Source organism: Bacillus rossius, chromosome 15 (genome assembly GCF_032445375.1).
Source record: "Bacillus rossius redtenbacheri isolate Brsri chromosome 15, Brsri_v3, whole genome shotgun sequence".
Lineage (NCBI taxonomy): Eukaryota > Metazoa > Arthropoda > Insecta > Phasmatodea > Bacillidae > Bacillus > Bacillus rossius.
Window position 1 is genome coordinate 38,589,822 of NC_086342.1, and position 15,327 is coordinate 38,605,148.

At 37.9% G+C, this 15,327-nt stretch overlaps 1 protein-coding gene across 1 annotated transcript in view; it reads left to right on the plus strand.

Annotated features, from left to right (window-relative positions):
- Positions 1-2,661, plus strand: part of LOC134539261 (neuroligin-2-like) — a 106,219-nt gene extending 103,558 nt beyond the window's left edge. Inside the window, exon 8 of the mRNA XM_063381085.1 lies at positions 2,069-2,661. Within this exon, the coding sequence (XP_063237155.1) occupies positions 2,069-2,661 (593 nt within the window). The remainder of the gene's footprint in view (positions 1-2,068) is intronic.
- Positions 2,662-15,327: the final 12,666 nt, after the last annotated feature.

Below are 15,327 nucleotides of genomic sequence, written 5' to 3' on the forward strand. Positions count from 1 at the left end.
GCTTGCAAGTCCCGTGCCGCACACTCGCGCGCCACCGCTGAGCGCGTCACTCGGCTACGTCACCATCGAGCTTCTTCGGCCGTCCTCGGGCACACTCGAAACAACGACACTCACACATGACTAGACGGCCGTTGAGCAAACGGTTTCACTTTCTTAGAGTCCTCCTAATGCAATTAAATAAAAAAACTAATAAACATAACTGTGAATAATGAAATAACAATAACCAAATAATTAAATTATTAATTACAAAAACAGTTACGGGAAACGGTAACAATGGGCATTCTGGAGCAATGTTTTCTTACGGGATTACGATTTTGTGGATGATTAATATATTCTATTGGCAAGAATCTGCAACAATGGTAACCAGTTCTTTTGTATGAGATAAATTAACTCTGCTGAATGGAGCTATTGTTTCCAGTTGAAGCCTTGTAGATACGAAGCCTCGTAGCCTCGTAGCCTTGTAACCTCGTACCTGTTTAGCCTTGTAGTAGTCAAGTACCCCTGTATGCTTGTAACCACCTGTCGTTGAAGCAGTTGCAGCCAAAGACAGTTGAAGACAAATAAATAGAGATATAGCAGTTGGAGCATACAGTATATAGGCGATAGTATCTTACTGATAGGATTGTATCCTACTAAGTTAATTTTTCGTGCAATTGTAAGTCAATTTCATTAATGCGTGTTGTCAAGTCAGTAGTATCGTATCCTACTGATGAGATCGTATTTTATCCAGTTAAATTTTTGTCCAAATGTCCAAACTTTTCGTTAAATGTGCTTCTTTTTGACGAATGTGCATCGACAATTCTGTAGTCAGGACATGGTTGGTCTCGTGGTTCGGAGATGCCTGGTCTATAAGCTAGTCATTGAACATCACCTGGGTTCGATGGTTGGGAATGCTTGGCCCTCACGTCTGAAATGCTACATAACTTGTTTGAAAAGTATATCAAGTATCGAAATATAAAAACTTATAGCTCCTGACTGTACGTGCCTGACTGCCAAATGGTCATGCCTGTCCAACCTATCTGACGTGCCTGGCAACAGAATGGAGGTGTCTAGCCAACAACTGGACGTGTGTGGCCTTACCAACCGACTGATGTGTCTGGCCAACCTATCTGGCGTTCCTAGACAAGCAACTGGATGTGTCTGTCCAACGACTGGACGTGTGTGGCCATATGGAAATGCCCTGAAAACACGTGTCAAGTCATGTAAAGAACTCGTTTTGCCTTCTAAGAAGCCTTTAGAAATCGAGAAAAGCTAGTATTTGCCTTGTTTGTACTTGCAGAAATTGTGTAATATATTTTTTATTTTTTACTTTGTTGCTTTTTTTCTCGAACCTGTTACTTCAATGTCAAATTATAATCAATAAATATTTTTATTGACAGCTTACTGGCGTCTGATTGATGAGGAATTCAAGCTATTTTTAGGGTATTACATATTTTTTAAATAAGTTTCTTGACATAATATAATCTTTTTTTTTATCAAGCAAAGATCTAACCTAGGACAAAAATCGATCCAATCAATTGGAGGCTAGTGAATGAGAAATGTATACCTCTTGTATGGTTTTTCATTATATTATATTAAATAATTATATTTTTACCTGAAATTTAAATTTTGCCGGAGTAAAGGATTTAACCAAGGATAGAAATCAATTGAATTAATTATTATTTTAATAAGCGGATTTTTATGGTTTTTGAAAATTTTTCCGAATATCTAGCTAAAAAATTACAGATTTTCTAAAATTATGGACTCAAAGATAGCGGGTGTGGCATCGTCAAAAATGAGCATCGAAGTTTTGATGTTATACCATGAATAGCGAACACACCCGAACATCCCTCTCATTGGCAAGTCACCACAATATCCACCAGAATATAGTAGTCCCTTAAGAATAGCATTTGCGCCAGGATGCCCATTTATAAACTCCTGCCTAAACTGAGTGGTTGCTGCGGCAGGCCTGTTGTGGCAGGCTTGAAGTGAGTAGCTGTTGCATCAGGCCTGAAGTGAGTGGTTGTTGCGGCAAGCCGGGAGTGAGTTGCTGGTGCGGCAGGCCTGAAGTGAGTGGTTGTTGCGGCAGGCCTGAAGCCGCGCGTGAAGAGCCACTACCGCGCGCACCAGCTGTCCGTGTGGCTGCGCCTGGTGCCCGAGCTGCACCGCGCCGGCATGGAGGACGCCCTGGCGCGCCACAACCTGCTGCGAGACAGCCACCAGCCCCCGGGAGCCGGCGCGACGCCCGCCCCCGCCGCCACCTGCGCGCCGGCGCCGCCCCAGTCCACGCGCCTGCTGCAGCGCGCCAACCGCACCGCGGGCGCCCGCCCCTCGCCGCGCGGCGCCTACCCCGCGGCGCTCGCCCTCACCATCGCCATCGGCTGCTCTCTGCTCGTGCTCAACGTGCTCATCTTCGCCGGCGTGTACTACCGCCGCGCCAGGCCCCCGCCCCCGCAACCGCCCCCGCCGGGGCCCGACAACAACCACCTGCTGGCCAACAACCTGGCGGGCATCTGCAAGCCGCGCCGCCGCGCCCCCCACGAGGTCGTCAAGCCCTCCAACCTCGCGGCGCTGAAGAACGGCGCGGCCACGCTCCCTCTGGCGGCGAGACACCCGCCCTCGTCCCCGGGCAGCGTCAGCCTGCCCCCGCCGCGCGCCGCCATGGACGAGATGCGCGCCTGATAGTCTGCCCCACGTCGTGACAGACAATCTTCCTGGAGCAGCCGCTATCGAACAGTGGTCTTCAGCAGCGTTAACTAGTGGCTCCCCGCTCGGTGTGGCCCACGTCGTGTGGGACAATCTTCCTGAAGTAGCCGTGATCAGAGAGTTGACTTCAGCAGCGTTGACTTGTGGATCCTTGGTAGGTGTGGCCTATGTCGTGAGAGACAATCTTCCTGGAGCAGCCGGTATCAGAAAGTGGACTTCAGCAGCGTTGGCTAGTGGTTCCTCGCTAGGATTGGTTTACATCATGAGAGATCCTTCGCGCACCACAACCTGCCTTGCAGCCAGTATCAAAGAGTAGACTTAATCAGCGTTGACTGGTTGTTCCTCACTAGGTGTGGCCTACATCGTGAGAGACAATCTTCCTGGAGCAGCCGGTATAAAATGTGGGCTTCAGCATCATTGACTAGTGTTTCCTTCCTATGTGTGGCCCAAGTCGTGAGAGAGAATATTCCTGGAGCAGTCACTATCAGAAAGTGGACTTCAGCAGCGTTGACTAGTGGTTCCTTGCAAGTTGCGGCCCAAGTTGTGAGAGACAATCTTCCTGGAGCAGCCGCTATCAGAGAGTGGACTTCAGCAGCGTTGACTAGTGGTTCCTTGCAAGTTGTGGCCCAAGTTGTGAGAGACAATCTTCCTGGAGCAGCCGCTATCAGAGAGTGGACTTCAGCGGCGTTGACTGGTTGATCCTTGCTAGGTGTGGCCTACATCGTGAGAGACCAATCTACTCAGAGCACCCGGTATCAACTAGTGTACTTCAGTACAATGAACTAATATCTCCTAGGGCCTTCGGTGGACATGGAACCTAGGGTTCAGTAGCATGTCACGGGGCACAGTTTCGGTTACCAAGTGGTTTGAAGTCCATGTCCAATTTAATCTTGGAGATCCCATTAAGTCTCAGGGTTTAACATTGCAGCATTTAACCACTAAACTAATAAAAATAGTGGTTTCTCTCGACAATTCTTATTCCCCTGAGACGGTATTAGTTATTATAGGTCATAATCTACCTTGAGGTCTGGTCGAACACAGAGGTAGGTTCTTACATTTAAAATTTTTCAAACAAAATTTGTATCATTCATTTAGAAGTGATAAATATTGCTATACAAGAAAAGCACAAAAACATTTGTGTTTCTGAAATTATTTTAACGTTTGAATATTCACAAACTAAAAAAAGAAAACTATTATAAATTAATCGATATTTTTCTGGAACAGCAATGTTTTGCTCTTCACATTTCCCGATGTGGTCTTTGTTTGAAAGCTGTGTATTTCCCCCAAGAGCATATAAACCTGTTCTCATTTAAATAAACATGTAAAACCAGGACTCAGTGCTGGGTCTCCAGTAAGGTGGGAGCTTTAAGAGAGTTTACTGCCATTATCTTCATCCCGAGATGTCCACCTGCAAAGAGACAGTGATGGCTGATGAGTGATTGCCACTCATGCCAGTATTCACTACGGGCTGTATCCGGCTGGCACTAAGGTCCACTCATGCGGTCGTTGAGAGTTCGGTGTCCAAAATCTCTGTAGTGGTGAGTGGTTCCTGGCGCGCACTGCAGGATTCTAAAGTCACCAGCAAAAACTTGTCACCAGACAATACTCAATTCTGTATTAAGAAGTAGAATGCAGCAGTAAAGACTTAATGTTACTCAGTGTAACTTTGTTTACATTACAAACTTCTTCTTCCTCTGAGGCTCATCTGCCAGGATCGAGTGATAAATCTGTCGTTTCTACACACAAACCTCCATCTAGTTTTTTTCTCTCTTAATGACTTAATAATTAATTGTTAGTTTGTAACTTTGCTGGAAATTTTATGGCGATTCTCTATGGCTAAATCATTGGTGGCTAGTGGGTGGTTGCAAAGTGTGCTGATGTTCTCTCTGTTCTGTACTGGGTGACGTCCTTTCTGACATGAAAGCTACTTGTGATTCTTATCTTTGAAAGATTTGTGCAATGGGAGTGCATGACTTGATGTAGGCTTTTGGACATACGCCATTGCTTAGCACATGTATGTCTGCAGAAGAAAACTACAAATACAAACTACAAAACTACAAAAAAACACAAATGACAAAAAACACAAATCAAGCAAAAATTGCTGTTGTCAGGATTATACTTGTGATTCATTGATGACTAGAGAGGGGTTGCAAATTGTGTTGGTGTGCCCTTTGTTCTGTACTGGGTGACTTCTTGTCTGATATGTAAGCTACTTTTCAATCATTGTCGGCTAGTGGGTTGTTGTAGAGTGTGATAATGTTCTCTCCGGTTTTTACCGCGTGACTTTCTGTCTGATACAAAAGCTACGTCGGAATCTTTGGTGGTTAGTGGGCTGTGGCAGTTATGCTGGTGTTCTTTACAGTATGTTCCAGGAGACCTGCTGTCTGATGTGAAAGATACTTGTCAATCATTGGTTGCCAGTGGGCGGTTGCAAAGCATGTTGGTGTTCTCCCTGGTCTGTTATGAGTGACTTCCTGGCTGACGTGAGAGTCACAACTGATAGGATGGAAAGGGGTGGTCTCCGTTGGGTGCCAGTGTTATTCAGAAGGCATGCTAAGAGAATCTTCTAGCCAGTGTGGCCCCATTAACCTTGCCGACGGCTGTTTGAAGCACGAACTGTAGTTCACACAAACCTTTGTAGGCCACCAAGCAAGCTTTCACACCGAGCAGTACAATTCCTTGACATATCTCGCAGGACATGGCTGCCTTTGACTAGTGGGGAGAGAAGACTGCGGGCAAAGAGGTTTGTTTTCCAGACCTCGACAAAGAGGTGGCCACCGACATTCGAACCTGCTACTGGGTGAGGGATCATAAAACGGTCAAGGCTCTAAAAGGGCAAGTTAGGTGACACGCAGGAACGTAATTCTGTATTTCACTGAACAACACTCGTTTAACCGGTGCTTCGCCATTTAAATTCAATATCTGTGATGTTTAGGTGTAAAATTGTTCTCGGTGCGTGATGCAAGTGTGTGTGATCACCAGCGAGTCCTCTTCCGCAGTCACAGCTAGAGTCTTATCAAGAAACCCGTGCGCATGGAGATCATTGAGATACCGTGTCACATGGACAATAACACTGACATCTTCCAGAGCATCAAGTGCAATATCGTCCCTTCTGTGTCTTGTATTTTCCATGATGCGTACAACAATGAGACTTTATGTGGTGCCCCTATAACAATTTCGTTGGTTGCAATTGGGTGTCACTCGTCATGGTAATTATGTGAAACAATAACTGTTTGAATAACTCAAAAAATGTGGATATAGCCCTTAAAGACTTTAACCGTAAGTTTTAAATACCATACAGATAATTATGTTATGTTTAGTCAGGTACTTCAAAATGTAAATTCATTAGAGAACCGTTATCTGGCCCATTCAATGTTAATAATTTTTTCTCAGTGTGATTCAAATACGAATTTTGTACATATCTAATCATTTGGAAGGAATTAAGATGTTGCAGTGTGAAAATGCCATTTTTGTATGTATCTAACTGCTACGATAAATAATTTTAAATTATTATAATTATTTATATGCGGTCAAGGGAACTCATTTAGAAAAATACGATTATTTACTTTTATCATGAAAATAAGAGTAAATATTATGTACAACACTTAACAATTGCAATTTGTTTTTGATTGGCTAAATTTAAGAAGTGATAATTTGTGATCATATACTCCTGTACCGACTACGGAGTAGTATAGTAGCTGTTTTACTGCACGTTTCATTGAAAACTTTAAACCGATTCACCTTTTTGAGTGTGCAATTTTTTTAAGTTTTTACTTTGTCTATAAATTAATTTAAAATTATTCCAATGAGTAATAAAAAAGAATTTTGAAAAGTACTACTAAAAACACTGTGTTTTTGGTCATTTTCTTACTATTTAAAAGAGAGACTGTTACACTATCTTAGCTTTGACTTTGATAAAGCAACAGCATCATACTTAATATATAGTATGTCTCATGCTTAGATTACAATATGAGTAAATGTCGCCCACTGTGGCCAAATTTATACTATCCAACTTGTTAATATCAAAATTATTTTTTGTATACCATAGTTAATTCTAATAAGTTTTAATATTTTTTTCCTAATGTTATTTCTAAGACGATAAAATAGTGTATATGATAGTATGATTACAGTAACAGTTGTAGTCATTCTGAAAGGACAAAATTATTCAATTCTGAACACATTATTATTTCACAGGAGAAACTATTTGTAGCAGTTGGTCCTATTAATAACAAGGCATTCCATTAAATTATGTGCTAGGCACGCCCAAACAAAGAATGAAGGCTGCTTGGTTAAAGTGGTTGAAATCAAGTTGGAGTCTTTCATTTGCGTCTCCTTATAAGTCAAATTGGACAATATAACAGATTCCCTTGATGAAATGCAACACAATACTACATTTACAAAATTTTTATTTCCAAATTTCCATAACAAAATACAATGTGTCAGATACATTTTAAAATCTTCCTTTGCATGATAAAGTTTGGACTAAAACATTTGTGATTATAGGATATATCTGGACAAATAGTACATCGAAGCAAGAACAGCGCTAATGGCAGAGATTGTGCATTGGAAATAGAGAGTAATCATCCGTTAAAATCCACACTGAAAACAAAGGATGAGACAAGCTATAGATAGATACCTGCAGTGTTTTCTAATCTTAGAAATGTGGACGCACTGCATAACATGTAAGTCATTAAAAAAATAATATTATGAAATAAGAGACGAAAAATAAACACTTAACCAGTTTGGTTTCTATGATGTTGTGTTCGAGTTTATGACGTGTAGTTAACACGTTTTTTCTTTAGAACACAATTTTTTGTCTAAGTAACACCCAACTTAAGTCATATGATGTAGTGTACTGACCGAAAGTTTTGCTGTTTACGGGTGACTAAACGTTTATAATTATAAAACACTATCTTGGAGTACTTACCTACAAGTGTAAACATTTTTCAGTGTTAATATATGTATTTGTAAATTATAAACCTCAAGTGCCTCGTAAAACCCATGACTAATATGTAACCTGGAACATGTAAACTCGTGTTCGTACGTATTAAAACTTTGTCGGATAGAATTATAATGGTCTCTTTTTGTTTAATTTTTCACACTGATTTTTAATAACCCTGCGTTTTTATGAGATGCAGTCCTTATGACCTAAGTGAATCTTACGAAAGGTTTTTCCTGCAAGGCCTGTTTCAAAGCCTGTTTCTACTCTCTTGTGGAAACGTCAGCTTCGTACCTCAAATACATTTCCGTTTTTTCATCCCCAATTTAAGTGAAAATATAAAAGAAACAATTAAATTCTGATTTCTACGCCTTCTAAAAATTGTTTATACGTCCTAAAACATAACGGTTGGGAAAGTCAGAAATAAACTTTTAATTAATTTATAACTCACTTGATTGTATGTTCTGGAAATTCTTTAAGTAACATATTTCTTTAAAAATACAATATTATGATAAATAGTTTTTACAGGGCAAACAATGTTATGATAGTCATGGTTTGATACAATTTTCCGGACATACGCCATTACTGTTTTGCACTTTTTTTGACGTGAAAATGTCTAATAAATCGATGAACGCCGGCTGCACGCACGAAAAAGTGTCCCGTTACGCTCATTTTATAATGCTCTTTGCTAACCTGAACCTCCTAGAATTGCGACCGAGTCTGTGGCGTAATTCTGTTTTCATTCATTTCAATGTAACATTTTCATTGCTCTTTGCTAACCCGTTCCCCCTAGCATTGCTGCAGAGTCCGTGGCGCAAATATATTATTGTTGACTGCATCTTAGTGTTGGGTAAGCCATTTTCCTTCACATCATCCTTGAAACACTCCCATTCGTTTCCTACTTTTCCTATCATCGTCCTATCCTTAACAGAATAACACAGGTTGGAAGAAGTTAAATAGCAAACATGTATAAAAGTTATAGTTAAAATAATTTCTTCGTTAAAGTAATAAACATATTTGAATTAATGAGTGCAAATGAAAGTAAATTTATCAATTAAATTGTAGATTTCATTTCACTCCTTCTTTGTATCCATACAAAATAGTGATAATTCAATAAAAATGATTCAATTTTATTCATAAAAGTATGCAATCATTTCATCAATGTTTTGTTATGACGTTGTCACGTTAAACTATCTTCCGTAAACCGTCTTTACAGACAACCAATTTCTCTATGGAAAAATTTAAAATTGAGAAAAAAAATGAAAACATATATTCACAGAAAACAAGCCTAAATCAGATGATGAACAGATGGACCTAACCATGAAACTAAACAGGCTGTTTGAGCCTGATGACGGTAACAAATGCTAGTTCCCGAAACGTGGCAAATGATTTGTCATAGGAAGATTACTGTGTTCGTCGATACTTTCGTCGTTGTGACGTCTTAATACCTGTTTATTTTCATCGTTGTGTTCATATGTTTGCTGCGTTTCCCAGGTTTGTTTGTCCGTCTGCATTTACTGCTCTTGTTCGAGCTGTCTCGTAGTTGTTATACCTCTGTGTTCGTCTGAGCTGTCAATTGTTCATGACTAAATTCCTTCTATAGATATCGTGTTCTGTCTCATATTTTAAGTTTGACTGTTTTTGTCTCAGCTGTCGTCGTTGTGTTCTTCACAATACCTGTTTAGTTTCATCGTTGGGTTTATCTGTTCGACATCAGCTGATTTAGTCTTGTTCTCTGTGAATTTATGTTTTGATTTTTATTTATCTATCAGGTTGCATTCTTGATGGTTTTTTTCATAACAGTGAAAAACTTCAATGGCGTATGTCCGAAAAATTGTATTAAATCAAAATTCCCCATTGCACCAAGCATGGTCATGATGGTGTATCTCTCCGGTGACTGAAGAGTCTATGTTTAGAAAAATCATCCAACGTGTCAATCAAGGTCGAACATTAATGCGGAGTTATAAAATAAACCACGCAAGAGACGTAAGAACGCAAGGCACAGAAATTTTAATAAAAGTACGCAAGACCAAAATTTCAACTTCTTGCGTTTATGCTTGCGTTTCCACCACACATAGAAGGTATTTGAAGTGAAGATTTCCGAAAAGGTTTTAAAGACACATTTGTTGTGTTTATGGAAAGTTACGATATTCGTTTCGTTGTACTTGTCACATATCCACCTGTTAAACTTTCGCACAGTGAAAGAAAAAAAATTGATCAAATTATTGACTTTTTCACACGTTTTCATAACAAACATTATTAATGGAAAGAAACCTAGAGAAGAACTTTGTTTTACCCTTTTTAAAAATTTCTAATTTTAGTGTTGTTGACGTCATGCTACTTCTGGGCTTTAATAAACGACCGCGATATTCTTGCGTAAGTTACGTGTCGCGTACTTGTTTCATTGCGTTCCTTCCTGCTGGGTTTACAAAGCCCGTAAAGACGTACCACGTAATAGTCCAGGAAACCAAGACTTAAAAAGCCACAAACCTGTGAAAAATTTGTCCAAAGCTGAATTTTTGCACAGTTGTAGATTTGACTATTCTTAATAACATACCGAAAGTTTACCGCTGTAGACCTTGTGCGTATCACCGAAAATTTGCATTTAAGTCCTAGATGACAGTGACTTACATCAGTCCATTAAAATGCTATCCATTTGTACAGTTTTTAATTTAGACTGTCCATAAAACTACCAAAATAATCCTGAGACTCTAATACAGCTATTAATGTTGTAAAAAGCATAAATTGTTAATATTAAAGATGTGATATTAAGCGATTAATTCATGACATATTATTTTTTATCTTTGCCACTCAGATAAAAATACTATTTACACCAATTTGAAGAATCCAATGCGAAAAATGTCTAAATAAATGTTTTTGGTTATACCTTTAGCTTTAAGACAGTATATTTATAAAGAGTCTAACGTAATTAGTTGGCTCATTAAAGCGGCCCGAGCGTTGCAGTGTACTGCGGCCGTACTGATCTCTCACGGCCACCGCCGTTCCAGCGCGGCATTGCGACACACTGCGTACTGCGACACTCATTCAACTGGGTCTTATTTAGGGATTACTTAAAACATAGCTAATTCATATGAGAGGGTGTATGTTACATGTAATGAGATATGCATTTTTTTTTCTTATATGAATGTTTTTAGATACAATAAAATTAACAATAAACGATTTCTGCTTGGAACTTGTAAATGAAAAACTCTAGAGGACCTCTGGTTTTATATCTGCATGGATTAATTCTGTTTCAAAAATTTTATTATTAAAAATTATTTTTTAGCAACAAATTTTTTTTATTTCTGATACATCGTTTTATTTTCGATCAGAACAATGCAAAATTTTAATGTAGCCTGTATTCGACAAAATGAAAAATTATATATTTACTTCTTTAAAATCTGTTTACTACATAAAAATTGAATAAAACGATACATCGTAAATGTACTCTAAGTTTTTTTTTTCACTTTTACAACATAATTCCTATAATAATAGGTTTTTTTTCCAGAAAATATATAAAACACGAGTTGTGTTGTAAAACGTATAGGTAGCATTACATATTCAGTTTTTTTTACATAAGTTAATGTATTTGAGTGCTGCGCCTAGCTGACGTCGTTGGATTGCTAGTGGCAAAGAGCGGTGGTGGATGTTTTTGCAAGAGTTGGACCATATTTTATGACCCTACCTGTGAGAGGGTGTTCGTACCAGAAATTCTAACGGTTAAGGAAACTATCCATTCTCTGTAGTCACGTACGGGTGTGGTACTCGCGCAATATCGTCAAATATCACAACTTTCCGGGACGTTCGGTCATTTCTCGGTTAGCTCTGGTTTCGCCATAGTAAACGGAACAAAATCTTGTCTGTAGTGATTTCATATTCCTATTACCGTAGTAGTATGGCGTTTGAGGACAAACCAAGTTTGCTGTATACTGGAAGCCTACTTAAAAAAAGTATTTATAGAGTTATTAAATTATTTACGAAACACAATTTTGTGGATCGTTTGGGAAATTATCATTTAGGACTTAACTGCTCGTTATTGGTGTGATCACAAGGGATCATCGGTAATCTTTTTGTATATTAATAAGAAACGTTTATTCTACAACTGTACAAAGTTTCTGCTTTGGGATAATTTTCCATGTTTCTTAACAGCGAAATTCGTCCCGACCACAAGCCGACTTCGGCAACCTCACAGTAGTACACACTACACGGCTCGGATAGCTTCAGGGGTCAAACAAATTGTATGAATCCCTTAACGAATATACCCATTTAAAGAAGAATAAATATGCAACAACGTTTATTGAAAGCGATTTTCACGTAGGGCTCTTTATATTTATGTAAGATGTATTAACTTTTCCGTAAAATTGAATGAAAATGAATTTATCAACTTTAATGATTTAAATTGTCTATTTTATATAAAGATGTTAAAATTGTGTACTTTTTATTACTATCCTCAGATAGGGCAATGTTTATAGATTATTTTGGGTTCCATACTGTCAGTCTACTCCATAAACTGCATTTGCAATATCCATTATTGTGGATCGTTGCAAAAAATTGACATTTTGGGCTTAACTGCTCGTTTTTGGCGTGACGCACAAGGTTTGCATCGGTAAACTTTTGATATGTTACTAAGAAACGTTCACTCTACAACTGTGCAATGTTTCTTCTTTGGGATAATTTTCCATGTATTAAAAACCTTTGTTTCTTTACAGCGAAATTCGTCCCGACCCGAGCCTACTTCGACAACATCGCAATAGTATACACTACGCGGCTCGGATCGCTTCAGCGGTCAGACTAATTGTATGAGACACTTAAAAAATATACCAATTTAAAGATGAATAAATATACAACAACGTTTACTCTAAGCGATTTCCATTTTGGGCTCTTTAAGTTTATGTAAAATGTATTTATATTTCCTAAAAATTGAATGAAAGTGAATTCGTTAACTTTAATGATATAAATTGTCTATTTTATAGAAAGATGTTTAAACTTTGTACTTTTTATCACTATCCTCAGATAGGGCAATGTTTATAGATTATTTTGGGTTCCATACTGTCAGTATACTCCATAAACTGCATTTGCAATATCCATTATTGTGGATCGTTGCAAAAAATTGTCATTTTGGGCTTAACTGCTCGTTTTTTGCGTGACGCACAAGGTTTGCAACGGTAAACTTTTGATATGTTACTAAGAAACGTTCATTCTACAACTGTACAAAGTTTATTATTTGGGATAATTTTCCATGTATTAAAAACCTTTGTTTCTTTACAGCTAAATTCGTCCCGACCCGAGGCTACTTCGACAACATCGCAGTAGTATACACTACGCGGCTCGGATCGCTTCAGCGGTCAGACTAATTGTATGAGACACTTAAAAAATATACCAATTTAAAGATGAATAAATATGCAACAACGTTCACTCTAAGGGATTTCCATGTTGGGCTCTTTAAGTTTATGTAAAATGTATTTATATTTCCTAAAAATTGAACGAAAGTGAATTCGTTAACTTTAATGATTTAAATTGTCTATTTTATAGAAAGATGTTTAAACTTTGTACTTTTTATCACTATCCTCAGATAGGGCAATGTTTATAGATTATTTTGGGTTCCATACTGTCAGTCTACTCCATAAACTGCATTTGTAATATCCATTATTGTGGATCATTGCAAAAAATTGACATTTTGGGTTTAACTGCTCCTTTTTGGCGTGACGCACAAGGTTTGCATCGGTAAACTTTTGATATGTTACTAAGAAACGTTCATTCTACAACTGTACAAAGTTTATTATTTGGGATAATTTTCCATGTATTAAAAACCTTTGTTTCTTTACAGCGAAATTCGTCCCGACCCGAGCCTACTTCGACAACCTCGCAGTAGTATACACTACGTGGCTCGGATCGCTTTAGCGGTCAGACACATTGTACCAAGCTCTCAACAAATAAACTAATTTAAAGTTTAAGAACTTTGCAACTACTTTTATTTAATGTTTTCACATCGGGCTCTACGTGATTTTGTTATACGTATTTTCATTTGTGCCCTTTTTTTTCAGAACACCTCTCTTCTAATATTATTGAATAAATATCATATTTAGTCAAACGTAGTGAAAGATTTTTAAATTTAATCATTGAGAATAATGCTTTGAGTAAGTTTTGGTTTGCTATTCTGAAAGTATACTATAGTAATTACGTTATAGTGCCATATTGTTGAGTGGTCAATAAAGTATTATTTAGGACTTAACTTCTCGTTTTCGGTGTTCCGCGCAAGGTTTGCGGAGGTAAACATTTCAAATGTTGCTAGAAAACTTGAATGTTACCACTGTTTTAAATTTCAGTTAGGAGCAAATTTTACAAAGATTAAAAATCTTCGATTTCGTGGGAGTGAGAGTGGCCACAGCGCTTGCGGCTGTGACTCTGTCGCAGTGCGTAGACGACATTGATAAGCTCGGGAGTCTCTAGTGATCCTATAAATTAAGCTAGACTTTTGATAGATATGTTCCTGTAAAGCTTAAGAACTATACAACAACTTTTGTAAAAGAAATATTTGCGTAAGACCCTTTATTTTTAAGTAAATTGTCTTTTTATTGCCTTGACTGATGTAAAAAAAACTTATTTCATTAATTTAACATTTTCTTTCTTACCTTTAATATTAACTTTTAGAACTTTATTCATTATAAATGTGAGTAGTAGTGCTTTAAGATTATTTTCATATAGCTATCGAGAGTCTACGGTTAAAAGTGCGAAAATGGGAAGCATTTTAATGAACTGCTGCAAGTCGCTGTCATCAAGGACTTAACTGCAAATTTTCAGTGATACGCACAAGGTCTACAGCGGTAAACTTTCGGTATGTTATTAAGCATAGTCGACTCTACCACTGTGCAAAAATTCAGCTTTGGACAAATTTTTCACAGGTTGAAACCTTTGTTTCCTGGGCTATAAATGGAGACGGCTCTTACGGAACAGAGTTCCTACAACATCACGCACTCGGAGACGGACCATGACGAATTAGTTCGGTAATGCCGAGCTCTTCCGTTTACGTAGCTCCGTGCGACCAATAGTAGCCGCTGCGATGGTAGTGATGGTAGCCATGTTGGTTTATGTTCGAAATACGTTAAATTTGTTTCAAGTACAAGAATATTATAAATATTACTTTGTAGTTTATTTTCATTATTTACGTAAATTTTGAAAAAAAAATTTATTAATTACATTAAATTTCATAACCTTGAAATGCTATCTCATTGATTATCAGTTTCCATGCATTGCGGAATTAGGGACGCTACCATTCCTTCCAGGATTTTAAAATATAATAAAAAAGTGAAACAATAAGAATATTGCAGCAACTTAGCCCCATAATGTTACAGAAACGTTATTTTTGAAGGATTATTTTAATCCTTAGTGGTCTGAAATAATGTATTTTCTCCCCAATGTAACCCAACATGCCTCATACACCAAAGCGCAGGAATAATTGTTTTCCAAGCAGTTTATTTTTAATGCCGGTTTGCATACGTGTTACTCCAAGCATGTCTTTCATACAAACTTGACATGTGTGTTTCATGTTTTTAATAACGCTAATACGTTTATATATTCATGAGATGTTTTTAAAGAAATCATCAAACAAGTTGACCAAAGAACAAAGTATTTAAAACAAATAAATATAAAATAAACAGTTTTATTTTCTCAAGCAAAATCATTACTTAAATTTTTCATTTGTA